The sequence below is a fragment of the Salmo salar genome, chromosome 12, assembly GCF_965601325.2.
Source record: "Salmo salar chromosome 12, fSalSal1, whole genome shotgun sequence".
NCBI classification, from domain to species: Eukaryota; Metazoa; Chordata; class Actinopteri; order Salmoniformes; family Salmonidae; genus Salmo; species Salmo salar.
In genome coordinates, this window is record NC_138302.1 from 106751796 (window position 1) to 106766544 (window position 14749).

Here is a 14749-nt window from a genome sequence, read left to right on the forward strand (position 1 = left end):
TATTAAAAACCCGTCACATAGTGGCGATAGGACAACCCCTTTATATTAAAGACCCCTCACATAGTGGGGATAGAACAACCCCTTTATATTAAAGACCCCTCACATAGTGGGGTCCTAAACACACACAAAGGTTATTATGTTATTTATTCAAACAGCAAAATGTAAAACATGTAATAAGAAAAGGGTGAACAATAGCTGCAACCTGTAGAGAGCTGACATAACGTTCAGATTACGTTCAGAACCTGTAGAGAGCTGACATAACGTTCAGATTACGTTCAGAACCTGTAGAGAGCTGACATAACGTTCAGATTACGTTCAGAACCTGTAGAGAGCGGACATAACGTTCAGATTACGTTCAGAACCTGTAGAGAGCTGACATAACGTTCAGATTACGTTCAGAGCCTGTAGAGAGCTGACATAACGTTCAGATTACGTTCAGAACCTGTAGAGAGCTGACATAACGTTCAGAACCTGTAGAGAGCGGACATAACGTTCAGATTACGTTCAGAACCTGTAGAGAGCTGACATAACGTTCAGATTACGTTCAGAGCCTGTAGAGAGCTGACATAACGTTCAGATTACGTTCAGAACCTGTAGAGAGCTGACATAACGTTCAGAGCCTGTAGAGAGCTGACATAACGTTCAGATTACGTTCAGAACCTGTAGAGAGCTGACATAACGTTCAGATTACGTTCAGAACCTGTAGAGAGCTGACATAACGTTCAGATTACGTTCAGAACCCGTAGAGAGCTGACATAACGTTCAGAATACGTTCAGAGCCTGTAGAGAGCTGACATAACGTTCAGATTACGTTCAGAACCCGTAGAGAGCTGACATAACGTTCAGATTACGTTCAGAACCCGTAGAGAGCTGACATAACGTTCAGATTACGTTCAGAACCCGTAGAGAGCTGACATTACGTTCAGATTACGTTCAGAACCCGTAGAGAGCTGACATAACGTTCAGAATACGTTCAGAGCCTGTAGAGAGCTGACATAACGTTCAGATTACGTTCAGAACCCGTAGAGAGCTGACATAACGTTCAGATTACTTTCAGAACCTGTAGAGAGCTGACATAACGTTCAGATTACGTTCAGAGCCTGTAGAGAGCTGACATAACGTTCAGATTACGTTCAGAGCCTGTAGAGAGCTGACATAACGTTCAGATTACGTTCAGAACCTGTAGAGAGCTGACAATGTTCAGATTACTTTCAGAACCTGTAGAGAGCTGACATAACGTTCAGATTACTTTCAGAACCTGTAGAGAGCTGACATAACGTTCAGATTACGTTCAGAACCTGTAGAGAGCTGACATAACGTTCAGATTACTTTCAGAACCTGTAGAGAGCTGACATAACGTTCAGATTACGTTCAGAACCTGTAGAGAGCTGACATAACGTTCAGATTACGTTCAGAGCCTGTAGAGAGCTGACATAACGTTCAGATTACGTTCAGAACCTGTAGAGAGCTGACATAACGTTCAGATTACTTTAAGAACCTGTAGAGAGCTAACATAACGTTCAGAATACTTTCAGAACCTGTAGAGAGCTGACATAACGTTCAGATTACTTTCAGAACCTGTAGGAGAGCAAAGGAAAATTATTCAATGTTTTATAGTCAATGCTTAATTTTTTTCATTTATTTCACCTTTATTTTATCAGGTAGGCCAGTTGAGAACAAGTTCTCATTTACAACTGTGACCTGGCCAAGATAAAGCAAAGCAGTGCGACAAAAACAAACAACAGAGTTACACATAAACAAATGTACAGTCAATAACACAATAGAAAGGGAGGTAGGCAATAAATAGGCCATAGCGGCGAAATAATTACAATTTAGCATTAACACTGGAGTGATGGATGTGCAGATGATGATGTGCAAGTAGACATACTGGGGTGCAAAAGTGCAAGAGGGTAAGTAATAATATGGGGATGAGGTAGTTAGATGGGTTATTTACTGATTGGCTGTGTACAGGTACAGTGATCGGTAAGCTGCTCTGACAGCTGATGCTTAATGAACACCGTGACAAACATAACAGTTATCTAGGCTATTTCAGCTGTGTGAATAGTAAACAAGCACCATCAGGACAATTCTTAGACGTGATGGCTACGCAATATTCACAGTTTTGTGTAGCATTCTTACAATATACCCACAATATATCATGAATGTAGGCAGTTGAGGTAAAAATGCACAGAAAGAATACAACAAACATAGTTACAACAGTCAGAGTCATACAAAAATAAAGAAACAGCTTACACCATGAGATTCAGTTCGATTGTTTATGAAGCCTTTTCAACAAATCTGGACTATTTGATCATAAAAAAATGCGTTATGTATAAGCTAAAACAAAAATCAGAATTGCCGCACGTTTGAGTGCCTTTGCCTCAACTTTCAACTTTGACTCCAGAATGCAACGTTCTACTTCCGGTTGGTTTCGCAGCGTGCACCACAGAGTTTCTCAACTCAGAGGCGCAACATCACGAGACTTCCGGGAAAGGTCGGAGTTTGGAGTTTGAGAAGTCATTGAGAAAAGTGAAAAATACTTCCTTAGTTGTTAATTTTCGCGAAATCTAAAGGCATAGCCTAGATTCGAGACAATGTCTTAAGTAGTTGAACATGTTATTACTCCAACCGCGTGAAAGTGACAAACTGACAGTGAAGTGCCTTTGAATTGACGGTCTGCACATGCGCAGTTCGGCGCGAGACGACCGTTAGATCCGATGACTAGTTTCTGCGCATGCGCTCATCTAGCCGACGTCGCCATGACATCGCCTTCACGTGTGATTTCTATTGGAGGAGCAGTTTTAGCCTATCTTCATACGGTACTGTCTTTGGTTCACCCGCTTTCAACTTGTGAAAAACATCTAGCAAACGTTTCGGAAGAGGTGTTCAAAGACTTGAAGTAACTACTTTAGCTAGATAATCAATATATATGGTAAGTAATAAACGTACTTCATTTATTTCGTCAGAGATAAGTAATAATTGAAGAAGTTAATGTAGCTATCAATCTTGCTATTAGCTAGCTGGCTAACTTTAGCTGCTAGCCCAAGAAGCTAGCTTGTTATCACAAATGTTTAAATAAAAAATCCTCGACTAACTAGCTAATTGTTTGAGTTAATTTCCCATGAACCAAGTGATACTACTGACTTTCATAGCTGTAAGAAACGCACTATTTAACTATGGGAAAATCCATCACTTTTAGACAGCATCTCTTTTGATTCAAACAACTTTCCATACATGTTTGCCTATGGGAGATGTGGTCAGAACGTTACATTTTGGACCTGGTTGCCAAAACATTCAGGAGATATAGGTGCTCAAAGTTAACCCTTATTGCATGCATTTATATTTTAGTCATTTAGTAGACGTTCTTACCCAGAGCGAATTACAGGAGTAATTAGAATTACAGGAGTAATTAGAATTACAGGAGTAATTAGGGTGAAGTGTCTTGCTCAAGGACACATCAACAGATCTGACACTTGGACTGCTCGGGATTCCAGCTAGTCAAAAAGTTAAGATTTAAAGTGGGCTTTTTGTTGTTGTTTTGAAATAGATATCGCTTCTCCCTAAATAGCAGGAAGCAGAGTGTACAGTCAACTTGCCAGTTCTTGATTATGGTGACACCATTTACCAGATTGCAGCAGCCACTACTCTTAAACCTTTGGATGCTGTCTACGATAGCGCCATTAGTTTTTATCACTGGTGACAGTTTTAATACTCACCACTGCATCCTGTATCAAAAGGTTGGCTGGTCCTCATTAAAGTCCTGTAGATCAATTCATTATTCCATTTTTGTTTCCAAAGCCCTACTACACAAGCTTCCAACTTACCTAACTCTGTTGCTAACATATAAAAGAACGAGATACCATACCCACTAGCAGGATTGGTTAATTCTTGAGGTCCCTCTGGTCTCTACCAATTGAGGCAAATCCTCCTTTAGCTTATTTGCTCCAAATTGTTGGAATAACCTACAAAATGTCTTGCATCTTGATCCCCTAGTCCTCCTAGTTTAGGACTTTGTTGTTGAGTTAATTTATTGAGGATTGCAGTTGTTTTGATTGTAGTGGTATATTTGTTGAAGTTGTGTCTTGTTATTTTTATTCTTGTTTTGTGATCTTAATTGTTCTTCATGTTGTGACAAAATGTTTGTACTCAATACACCATTGGGAATGAGACCCTGGTCTCAGTTGGGCTACTCTGAATAAATACAAGTTAATAATAAATCAAATAAATTGAAGACTTGTCTGGGGTAAATGGGGGAGAGAAAAAAATGTCGGACAACCAGAATATACATTTCAGCTGTTCGAATGGACAAGTAAAAAAACATCACTATCAAACTATTCCTCCGATCAGGCAGTGGCGCTGCCGCAGCACACAGCAGGGCAGTGCATAGTTTACTTTCTGAGTAAATTGCCTATAGTCCTATTTGCTATAGCCCATTTCATTTAATGTGTTATATTTACACAAAGCAAGGGAACAATGTAGAAAGAGCTAGTCTCACCAAAGCGGTGCAAAATATCCGGTCAGAAAATGTTGTTTCTCTCTCTTGACTGTTGGATGATCTGGGTTATTTCTCTAGCGGACACTCCAGTGTCTGTCTGATTGTTGTATCAGTCCATATCTTTGACCTGGCCTATTAAACCCCTCAGTGACCTGGCCTATTAAACCCCTCAGTGACCTGGCCTATTAAACCCCTCAGTGACCTGGCCTATTAAACCTCTCAGTGACCTGGCCTATTAAACCCCTCAGTGACCTGGCCTATTAAACCCCTCAGTGACCTGGCCTATTAAACCCCTCAGTGACCTGGCCTATTAAACCCCTCAGTGACCTGGCCTATTAAACCCCTCAGTGACCTGGCCTATTAAACCCCTCAGTGACCTGGCCTATTAAACCCCTCAGTGACCTGGCCTATTAAACCCCTCAGTGACCTGGCCTATTAAACCCCTCAGTGACCTGGCCTATTAAACCCCTCAGTGGATATGACCTGGCCTATTAAACCCCTCAGTGACCTGGTCTATTAAACCCCTCAGTGACCTGGCCTATTAAACCCCTCAGTGGATATGACCTGGCCTATTAAACCCCTCAGTGACCTGGTCTATTAAACCCCTCAGTGACCTGGCCTATTAAACCCCTCAGTGGATATGACCTGGCCTATTAAACCCCTCAGTGACCTGGCCTATTAAACCCCTCAGTGACCTGGCCTATTAAACCCCTCAGTGGATATGACCTGGTCTATTAAACCCCTCAGTGACCTGGTCTATTAAACCCCTCAGTGACCTGGTCTATTAAACCCCTCAGTGACCTGGTCTATTAAACCCCTCAGTGACATGGCCTATTAAACCCCTCAGTGGATATGACCTGGTCTATTAAACCCCTCAGTGACCTGGTCTATTAAACCCCTCAGTGGATATGACCTGGCCTATTAAACCCCTCAGTGGATATGACCTGGCCTATTAAACCCCTCAGTGACCTGGTCTATTAAACCCCTCAGTGACCTGGCCTATTAAACCCCTCAGTGGATATGACCTGGTCTATTAAACCCCTCAGTGACCTGGTCTATTAAACCCCTCAGTGGATATGACCTGGCCTATTAAACCCCTCAGTGACCTGGCCTATTAAACCCCTCAGTGACCTGGTCTATTAAACCCCTCAGTGACCTGGCCTATTAAACCCCTCAGTGGATATGACCTGGCCTATTAAACCCCTCAGTGACCTGGTCTATTAAACCCCTCAGTGACCTGGCCTATTAAACCCCTCAGTGGATATGACCTGGCCTATTAAACCCCTCAGTGACCTGGCCTATTAAACCCCTCAGTGGATATGACCTGGTCTATTAAACCCCTCAGTGACCTGGTCTATTAAACCCCTCAGTGACCTGGTTTACCTCAGTGACCTGGTCTATTAAACCCCTCAGTGACCTGGCCTATTAAACCCCTCAGTGGATATGACCTGGTCTATTAAACCCCTCAGTGACCTGGTCTATTAAACCCCTCAGTGGATATGACCTGGCCTATTAAACCCCTCAGTGACCTGGTCTATTAAACCCCTCAGTGACCTGGCCTATTAAACCCCTCAGTGGATATGACCTGGTCTATTAAACCCCTCAGTGACCTGGTCTATTAAACCCCTCAGTGGATATGACCTGGCCTATTAAACCCCTCAGTGACCTGGCCTATTAAACCCCTCAGTGACCTGGTCTATTAAACCCCTCAGTGACCTGGCCTATTAAACCCCTCAGTGGATATGACCTGGCCTATTAAACCCCTCAGTGACCTGGTCTATTAAACCCCTCAGTGACCTGGCCTATTAAACCCCTCAGTGGATATGACCTGGCCTATTAAACCCCTCAGTGACCTGGCCTATTAAACCCCTCAGTGGATATGACCTGGTCTATTAAACCCCTCAGTGACCTGGTCTATTAAACCCCTCAGTGACCTGGTCTATTAAACCCCTCAGTGACCTGGTCTATTAAACCCCTCAGTGACCTGGCCTATTAAACCCCTCAGTGGATATGACCTGGTCTATTAAACCCCTCAGTGACCTGGTCTATTAAACCCCTCAGTGGATATGACCTGGCCTATTAAACCCCTCAGTGACCTGGTCTATTAAACCCCTCAGTGACCTGGCCTATTAAACCCCTCAGTGGATATGACCTGGTCTATTAAACCCCTCAGTGACCTGGTCTATTAAACCCCTCAGTGGATATGACCTGGCCTATTAAACCCCTCAGTGACCTGGCCTATTAAACCCCTCAGTGACCTGGTCTATTAAACCCCTCAGTGACCTGGCCTATTAAACCCCTCAGTGGATATGACCTGGCCTATTAAACCCCTCAGTGACCTGGCCTATTAAACCCCTCAGTGACCTGGTCTATTAAACCCCTCAGTGACCTGGTCTATTAAACCCCTCATATTTTCCTTGCCAAAAAATCCGATACCAATATTGAAAATTTTAGCCTGTTACGGCTAGACATTCCTTTCGATAACATCCGGTGAAATTGCAGAGTGCGAAATTCAAATTAAATTATTCGAAATATTTACCTTTCATAAAATCACAAGTGCAATACACCAAAATAAAGCTTAACTTCTTGTTAATCCAGCCGCCGTGTCAGATTTCAAAAAGGCTTTACGGCGAAAGCAAACCATGCGATTATCTGAGGACAGCGCCCCATCATAGAAACACATGAAAGTAATATTTCAACCAGGCAGGTGCGACGCGAAAGTCAGAAATAACGATATAATTAATGCCTCACCTTTGAAGATCTTCTTCTGTTGGCACTCCAAAATGTCACAGAAACATCACAACTGGTCCTATTGTTTGATAAATTCCTTGTTTATATCCTGAAAACGCCCGTTTATTTGGCACGTTCGATTCAGAAAATACACCGGTTCCAACTCGCCCAACATGACTACAAAGTATCTAATAAGTTACCTGTAAACTTGGTCCAAACATTTCAAACAACTTTCCTAATCCAACCTTAGGTATCCTAAAATGTAAATAATCGATAAAATATAAGACGGAATATACTGTGTTCAATAGCGGATAAAATCAACGTGGAGCGAGCTCCAGGTCGTGCGCAACAAACAATGGAATCCACTTGGCTTGACACTTAAAGTACAGCCGTACTTCTTCATTTCTCAAAAGAAGAACATCAACCAATTTCTAAAGACTGTTGACTTCTAGTGGAAGCCATAGGAACTCCAACCAGGTGCCTCATAAATATAGTTCCCCATAGAAAACCAATTGAAAACACAGTGAACTCAAAAAAAAATAAAACATTTTGTCCTCGGGGTTTCGCCTGCCAAATAAGTTATGTTATACTCACACGTTATTTTAACAGTTTTAGAAACTTTAGTGTTTTCTACCCAAATCTACCAATTATATGCATATCCTGGCTCTACTAAATATATTATTTATCACTGTCATGATAACTCTTGTCCCTCCTGTTGCATTCCAGCTAAATGCGTAACAGTCTTTTCTATTGTACATTTTCTTTTTTAGCTGTCCACTAGGGGGGCGTTAACATCGTCTAGGGGGGCGTTAACATCCTCTAGGGGGGCGTTAACATCGCTGGGGGGGGGGGCGTTAACATCGTCTATGGGGGGGTGGCGTTAACATCGTCTATGGGGGGGGGGCGTTAACTTCGTCTATGGGGGGCGTTAACTTCGCTAGGGGGGCGTTAACTTCGCTAGGGGGGCGTTAACTTCGCTAGGGGGGCGTTAACATCCTCTAGGGGGGCGTTAACATCCTCTAGGGGGGCGTTAACATCCTCTAGGGGGGCGTTAACATCGTCTAGGGGGGCGTTAACATCGTCTAGGGGGGCGTTAACATCGTCTAGGGGGGCGTTAACATCGTCTAGGGGGGCGTTAACATCCTCTAGGGGGGCGTTAACATCCTCTAGGGGGGCGTTAACATCGTCTAGGGGGGCGTTAACATCGTCTAGGGGGGCGTTAACATCGTCTAGGGGGGCGTTAACATCCTCTAGGGGGGCGTTAACATCCTCTAGGGGGGCGTTAACATCCTCTAGGGGGGCGTTAACATCCGCTAGGGGGGCGTTAACATCCGCTAGGGGGGCGTTAACATCCGCTAGGGGGGCGTTAACATCCGCTAGGGGGGCGTTAACATCCGCTAGGGGGGCGTTAACATCGCTAGGGGGGCGTTAACATCGCTAGGGGGGCGTTAACATCGCTAGGGGGGCGTTAACATCCTCTAGGGGGGCGTTAACATCCTCTAGGGGGGCGTTAACATCCTCTAGGGGGGCGTTAACATCCTCTAGGGGGGCGTTAACATCGTCTAGGGGGGCGTTAACATCGTCTATGGGGGGCGTTAACATCGCTAGGGGGGCGTTAACATCGTCTAGGGGGGGCGTTAACATCGCTAGGGGGGCGTTAACATCGTCTAGGGGGGGCGTTAACATCGTCTAGGGGGGGCGTTAACATCGCTAGGGGGGCGTTAACATCGTCTAGGGGGGGGCGTTAACATCGTCTAGGGGGGGCGTTAACATCGTCTAGGGGGGCGTTAACATCGTCTAGGGGGGCGTTAACATCGTCTAGGGGGGCGTTAACATCGTCTAGGGGGGCGTTAACATCGTCTAGGGGGGGCGTTAACATCGTCTAGGGGGGGCGTTAACATCGTCTAGGGGGGGCGTTAACATCGTCTAGGGGGGCGTTAACATCGTCTAGGGGGGCGTTAACATCGTCTAGGGGGGCGGTAACATCGTCTATGGGGGGGCGGTAACATCGTCTATGGGGGGGCGGTAACATCGTCTATGGGGGGGCGGTAACATCGTCTATGGGGGGCGTTAACATCGTCTATGGGGGGCGTTAACATCGTGTATGGGGGGGCGTTAACATCGCGTATGGGGGGGCGTTAACATCGCCTATGGGGGGCGTTAACATCGCCTATGGGGGGCGTTAACATCGCCTATGGGGGGGCGTTAACATCGCCTATGGGGGGGCGTTAACATCGCCTATGGGGGGGGGCGTTAACATCGCCTATGGGGGGGGGCGTTAACATCGCCTATGGGGGGGCGTTAACATCGCCTATGGGGGGCGTTAACATCGCCTATGGGGGGCGTTAACATCGCCTATGGGGGGGCGTTAACATCGCCTAGGGGGGGCGTTAACATCGCTAAGGGGGCGTTAACATCGTCTGTGGGGGGGCGTTAACATCGTCTGTGGGGGGGCGTTAACATCGCTAAGGGGGCGTTAACATCGTCTGTGGGGGGGCGTTAACATCGTCTGTGGGGGGGCGTTAACATCGCCTAGGGGGGGCGTTAACATCGCCTAGCGGGGGCGTTAACATCGCTAAGGGGGCGTTAACATCGTCTGTGGGGGGGCGTTAACATCGCCTGTGGGGGGGCGTTAACATCGCCTGTGGGGGGGCGTTAACATCGCCTGTGGGGGGGCGTTAACATCGCCTGTGGGGGGGCGTTAACATCGCCTGTGGGGGGGCGTTAACATCGCCTGTGGGGGGGCGTTAACATCGCCTGTGGGGGGGGCGTTAACATCGCCTGTGGGGGGGCGTTAACATCGCCTGTGGGGGGGCGTTAACATCATCTATGGGGGGGCGTTAACATCGCCTATGGGGGGGCGTTAACATCATCTATGGGGGTGGTCACCAACCAAGCGCAGACGTTTATTTCAGATCCCTCCTATGTACTTTTCAGTCACCCTTTTGGCCGATGGTATTATGGACTCTTTTTCGCACAAGTAAAAAATCTGTTGTACATGGACAAGTTAAAAACTCTTATCTTTTGTTTTGGCATTTAGGTGCAAAAATTCACTTTCTGAGCACTTCTAAAATGGGCAAATATGTATGGAAAGTTTCATTCAAATAGAAAAGGTTGCTGTCAGTGATTGGGTTCAAATGGATTGACCATTTATTGTTTTCTTTCTAATAGGCTCGTAATGCGGAGAAGGCCATGTAAGTATATGCTTGCCTTATATTGTGATTTATATTTGAGCCATAGGCCTACTGTCATAACTTAATGTCAGAGAATACTGATGCTATTTCTGTTTATATTCCATGTGGTGTCTCGGTCACGTAGCCACTGAACATGTCACTCACTGTGTTATGCTCTGGTGATGATGCAGTGTTTTCTATTCGCGCCGGCTGTCGACTAATCAGCTGGTTACAGGCTCATTTTCAGCCAGCTATGTTTTCCATTTCATATTAACTAGGCTACTTTTCATTTAGAAGTTTCAATTCGCTAGTCTGTCGAGCCCTTTCCTGCTGGAATGAACGATAAGCATCTCCTAGTGATCTATTGATAGGTCAGTCACAAAGCCAGCGATGACAGAAATACAGCAGAGAGGAAGAGGCGACAGGTTTCACTCTCGCCAAAATCTGTCCAAAATAAGCCCTATGCATTTCTATGGATTTAATTTGGTCTCCTGCCTTCCCGCTTTTGGGACAACAACTTCCATTGTTGGGGTGGAGACCTGAGCATCTCATCATTATATACAGATCTCTAGTTGCAGTTGAATGTATTTACACCGAGGAAGGAGAGAAAGCATGATGCTCGTGAATTTGCATGTCCCATGTAATGTAAACGGTAATGATGAGTCAATCCCCTTAGACAAATTATTGTTTTCTGACTCATTTATTTTATTTTGTGTGTTTCACATAGCCAGCCACTCAAAGTCGTGGCGACAGTAGGCTATTTACTGTGCGTTGATTGACAACTGAACAGCAAGTGCTGACTAGTTGATATAAAAGGTGTTAAACTGACTGAATAAAGTCTCTATGGGGCGGCAGGTAGCCTAGTGGTTAGAGCGCTGGGCCAGTAACCAGCAGGTAGCCTAGTGGTTAGAGCGCTGGGCCAGTAACCAGCAGGTAGCCTAGTGGTTAGAGCGCTGGGCCAGTAACCAGCAGGTAGCCTAGTGGTTAGAGCGCTGGGCCAGTAACCAGCAGGTAGCCTAGTGGTTAGAGCGCTGGGCCAGTAACCAGCAGGTAGCCTAGTGGTTAGAGCGCTGGGCCAGTAACCAGCAGGTAGCCTAGTGGTTAGAGCGCTGGGCCAGTAACCAGCAGGTAGCCTAGTGGTTAGAGCGCTGGGCCAGTAACCAGCAGGTAGCCTAGTGGTTAGAGCGCTGGGCCAGTAACCAGCAGGTAGCCTAGTGGTTAGAGCGCTGGGCCAGTAACCGAAAGGTTGCTAGATCGAATCCCCGAGCTGACAAGGTTAAAAGTCGTTCTGCCCCTGAACAAGGCAGTTAACCCACTTTTCCCTGGTCGTCATTGTAAATAAGAATTTGTTCTTAACTGACTTGCCTAGTTAAATAAAAATAAATAAAATATCCCTTTGCCATTCTTAAATCATGCCATGTAGTTGTATAGTGCATTCGGAAAGTATTCAGATCCCTTGACTTTTTCCACATTTTGTTACGTTACAGCCTTATTCTAAAATTAATTCAATAAATAACATCCACACACAATACCCAATAATGACAAAGTGAAAACGGGTTTTTAGAAAAAGTTGCAAAAGTATTACAAATAAAAAACATACCTTATTTACATAAGTATTCAGACCTTTTGCTATGAGACTTGAAATTATGCTCCGGTGCATCCTCTTTCCATTGATCATCCTTGATGTTTACACAACTTGATTGGAGTCCACCTGTGGTAAATTCAGTTGATTGGACATGATTTGGAAAGACACACACCTGTCTATATAAGGTCCCACAGTTGACAGTGCATGTCAGAGCAAAAACCAAGCCATGAGGTCGAAGGAATTGTTCGTAGAGCTCCGAGACAGGATTGTGTTGAGGCACAGATCTGGGGAAGGGTACCAAAACATTTCTGCAACATTAAAGGTCCCCAAGAACACAGTGGCCTCCATCATTCTTAAATGGAAGAAGTTTGGAACCACCAAGACTCTTCCTAGAGCTGGCCGCACGGCCAAACTAAGCAATCGGGGGAGAAGGGCCTTGGTCAGGGAGGTGACCAAGAACCCTATGGCCACTGACAGAGCTCCAGAGTTCCTCTGTGGAGATGGGAGAACCTTCCAGAAGGACAACCATCTCTGCAGCACTCCACCAATCAGGCCTTTATGGTAGAGTGGCCAGACGGAAGCCACTCCTCAGTAAAAGCACATGACAGTCTGCTTGGAGTTGGACCAAAAGGCACCTAAAGGACTCTCAGACCATGAGAAACAAGATTATATTGTCTGATGCATAGTCACTGTAACTCTACCTACATGTACATATTACCTCAATTACCTCGACTAACCGGTACCCCCTATATATAGCCACGCTATTGATATTTTCTTGCTGCTCTTTAATAATTTGTTACTGTTTAACATTTTTTACTTTACACTTATTTTTTCTTAACTGCATTGTTGGTTAACTGCATTGTTGATTAAGGGCTTGTAAGTAAGCATTTCACTGTAAGGTCTACACCTGTTGTTTTCAGCGCATGTGACAAATACAATTTGATTTGATGAAACGAAGATTGAACTCTTTGGCCTGAATGCCAGGCGTCACGTCTGGAGGAAACCTGGCACCATCCCTACGGTGAAGCATGGTGGTGGCAGCATCATGCTGTGGGGATGTTTTTCAGTGGCAGGGACTGGGAGACTAGTCAGGATCGAGGGAAGGATGAACGGAGCAAAGTACAGAGAGATCCTTGATGAATCCGGCTCAGAGCGCTCAGGACCTCAGACTGGGGCGAAGGTTCACCTTCCAACAGGACAACGACCCTAAGCACACAGCCAAGACAACGCAGGATGGGCTTCGGGACAAGTCTCTGAATGTCCTTTTGTGCCCCAGCCAGAGGACAGACTTGAACCCAATCTAACATCTCTGGAGAGACCTGAAAATAGCTGTGCAGCGACGATCCCCATCCAACCTGACAGAGCTTGAGAGGATCTGCAGAGAATATTGGGAGAAACTCCCCAAATACAGGTGTGCCAAGCTTGTAGGGTCACACCCAAGAAGACTTGAGGCTGTAATCGCTACCAAAGGTGCTTCAACAAAATACTGAGTAAAGGGTCTGAATACTTATGTCATATCAGTTTTTTTATATATTCTTTTGCCCAAATTTCTAAAAACCTTTTTTTTTTTTTTTTTTCAATCAAATCAAGATGTATTTGTCATGTGCTGAGTACAAGTGTAGAGCTTACAGTGAAATGCTCACTTACAAGCCCTTAACCAACAGTTCAGTTCAAGAAGAGTTAAGAAAATATTTACCAAAAAAATAAAGTAACATAATGAGGCTGTATACAGGGGTTACCGGTACCGAGTCAGTTTGCTGGGTTACAGGTTAGATGAGGTAATTTGTCCATGTAGTTAGTTTGTACATGTAGGTAGGGGCGAAGTGACTATGCATAGATGATAAACAGCGAGTAGTAGCAGTGTACAAAGCAAATGAGGTCTGGGGGGGTCAATGTAAATAGTCCGTTGGCCATTTGTTTAGTTAAGGTGTTCATCAGTGTTATGGCTTGGGTGTAGAAGCTGTTAACCTCTTACATCTAGACGTTCCGCTAGCGGAACACCTGCTCCAATATCCAATGATGGGCGTGGCGCGAAATACAAATTCCTCTAAAATCCGAAAACTTCAATTTTTCAAACATATGACTATTTCACAGCATTTTAAAGACAAGACTCTCGTTAATCTAACCACACTGTCCGATTTCAAAAAGGCTTTACAACGAAAGCAAAACATTAGATTATGTCAGCAGAGTACCCAGCCAGAAATAATCAGACACCCATTTTTCAAGCTAGCATATAATGTCACAAAAAACCAGAAGACAGCTAAATGCAGCACTAACCTTTGATGATCTTCATCAGATGACACACCTAGGACATTATGTTATACAATACATGCATGTTTTGTTCAATCAAGTTCATATTTATATCAAAAAACAGCTTTTTACATTAGCATGTGACGTTCAGAACTAGCATACCCCCCGCAAACCTCCAGGGAATTTACTAACAATTTACTAAATTACTCACGATAAACGTTCACAAAAAGCAGAACAATTATTTTAAGAATTATAGATACAGAACTCCTCTATGCACTCGATATGTCTGATTTTAAAATAGCTTTTTGGTGAAAGCACATTTTGCAATATTCTAAGTACATAGCCCAGCCATCACGGGCTAGCTATTTAGACACCCGGCAAGTTTAGCACTCACCAAAATCAGATTTACTATTACAAAAGTTTGATTACCTTTTGTTGTCTTCGTCAGAATGCACTCCCAGGACTGCTACTTCAATAACAAATGTTGGTTTGGTCCAAAATAATCCATCGTTATAT

The 14749-nt window shown here is 44.7% G+C and overlaps 1 protein-coding gene across 1 annotated transcript in view; it reads left to right on the forward strand.

Annotated features, from left to right (window-relative positions):
- The first annotated feature begins 2745 nt into the window (after nt 1-2745).
- isy1 (ISY1 spliceosome associated protein) overlaps nt 2746-14749 on the forward strand; it is a 59175-nt gene continuing 47171 nt past the window's right edge. The window contains exons 1-2 of the mRNA XM_045692007.2: nt 2746-2932; nt 10397-10419. Of these exons, the coding sequence (XP_045547963.1) occupies nt 2930-2932; nt 10397-10419 (26 nt within the window). The 5' untranslated portion in view covers nt 2746-2929. The remainder of the gene's footprint in view (nt 2933-10396; nt 10420-14749) is intronic.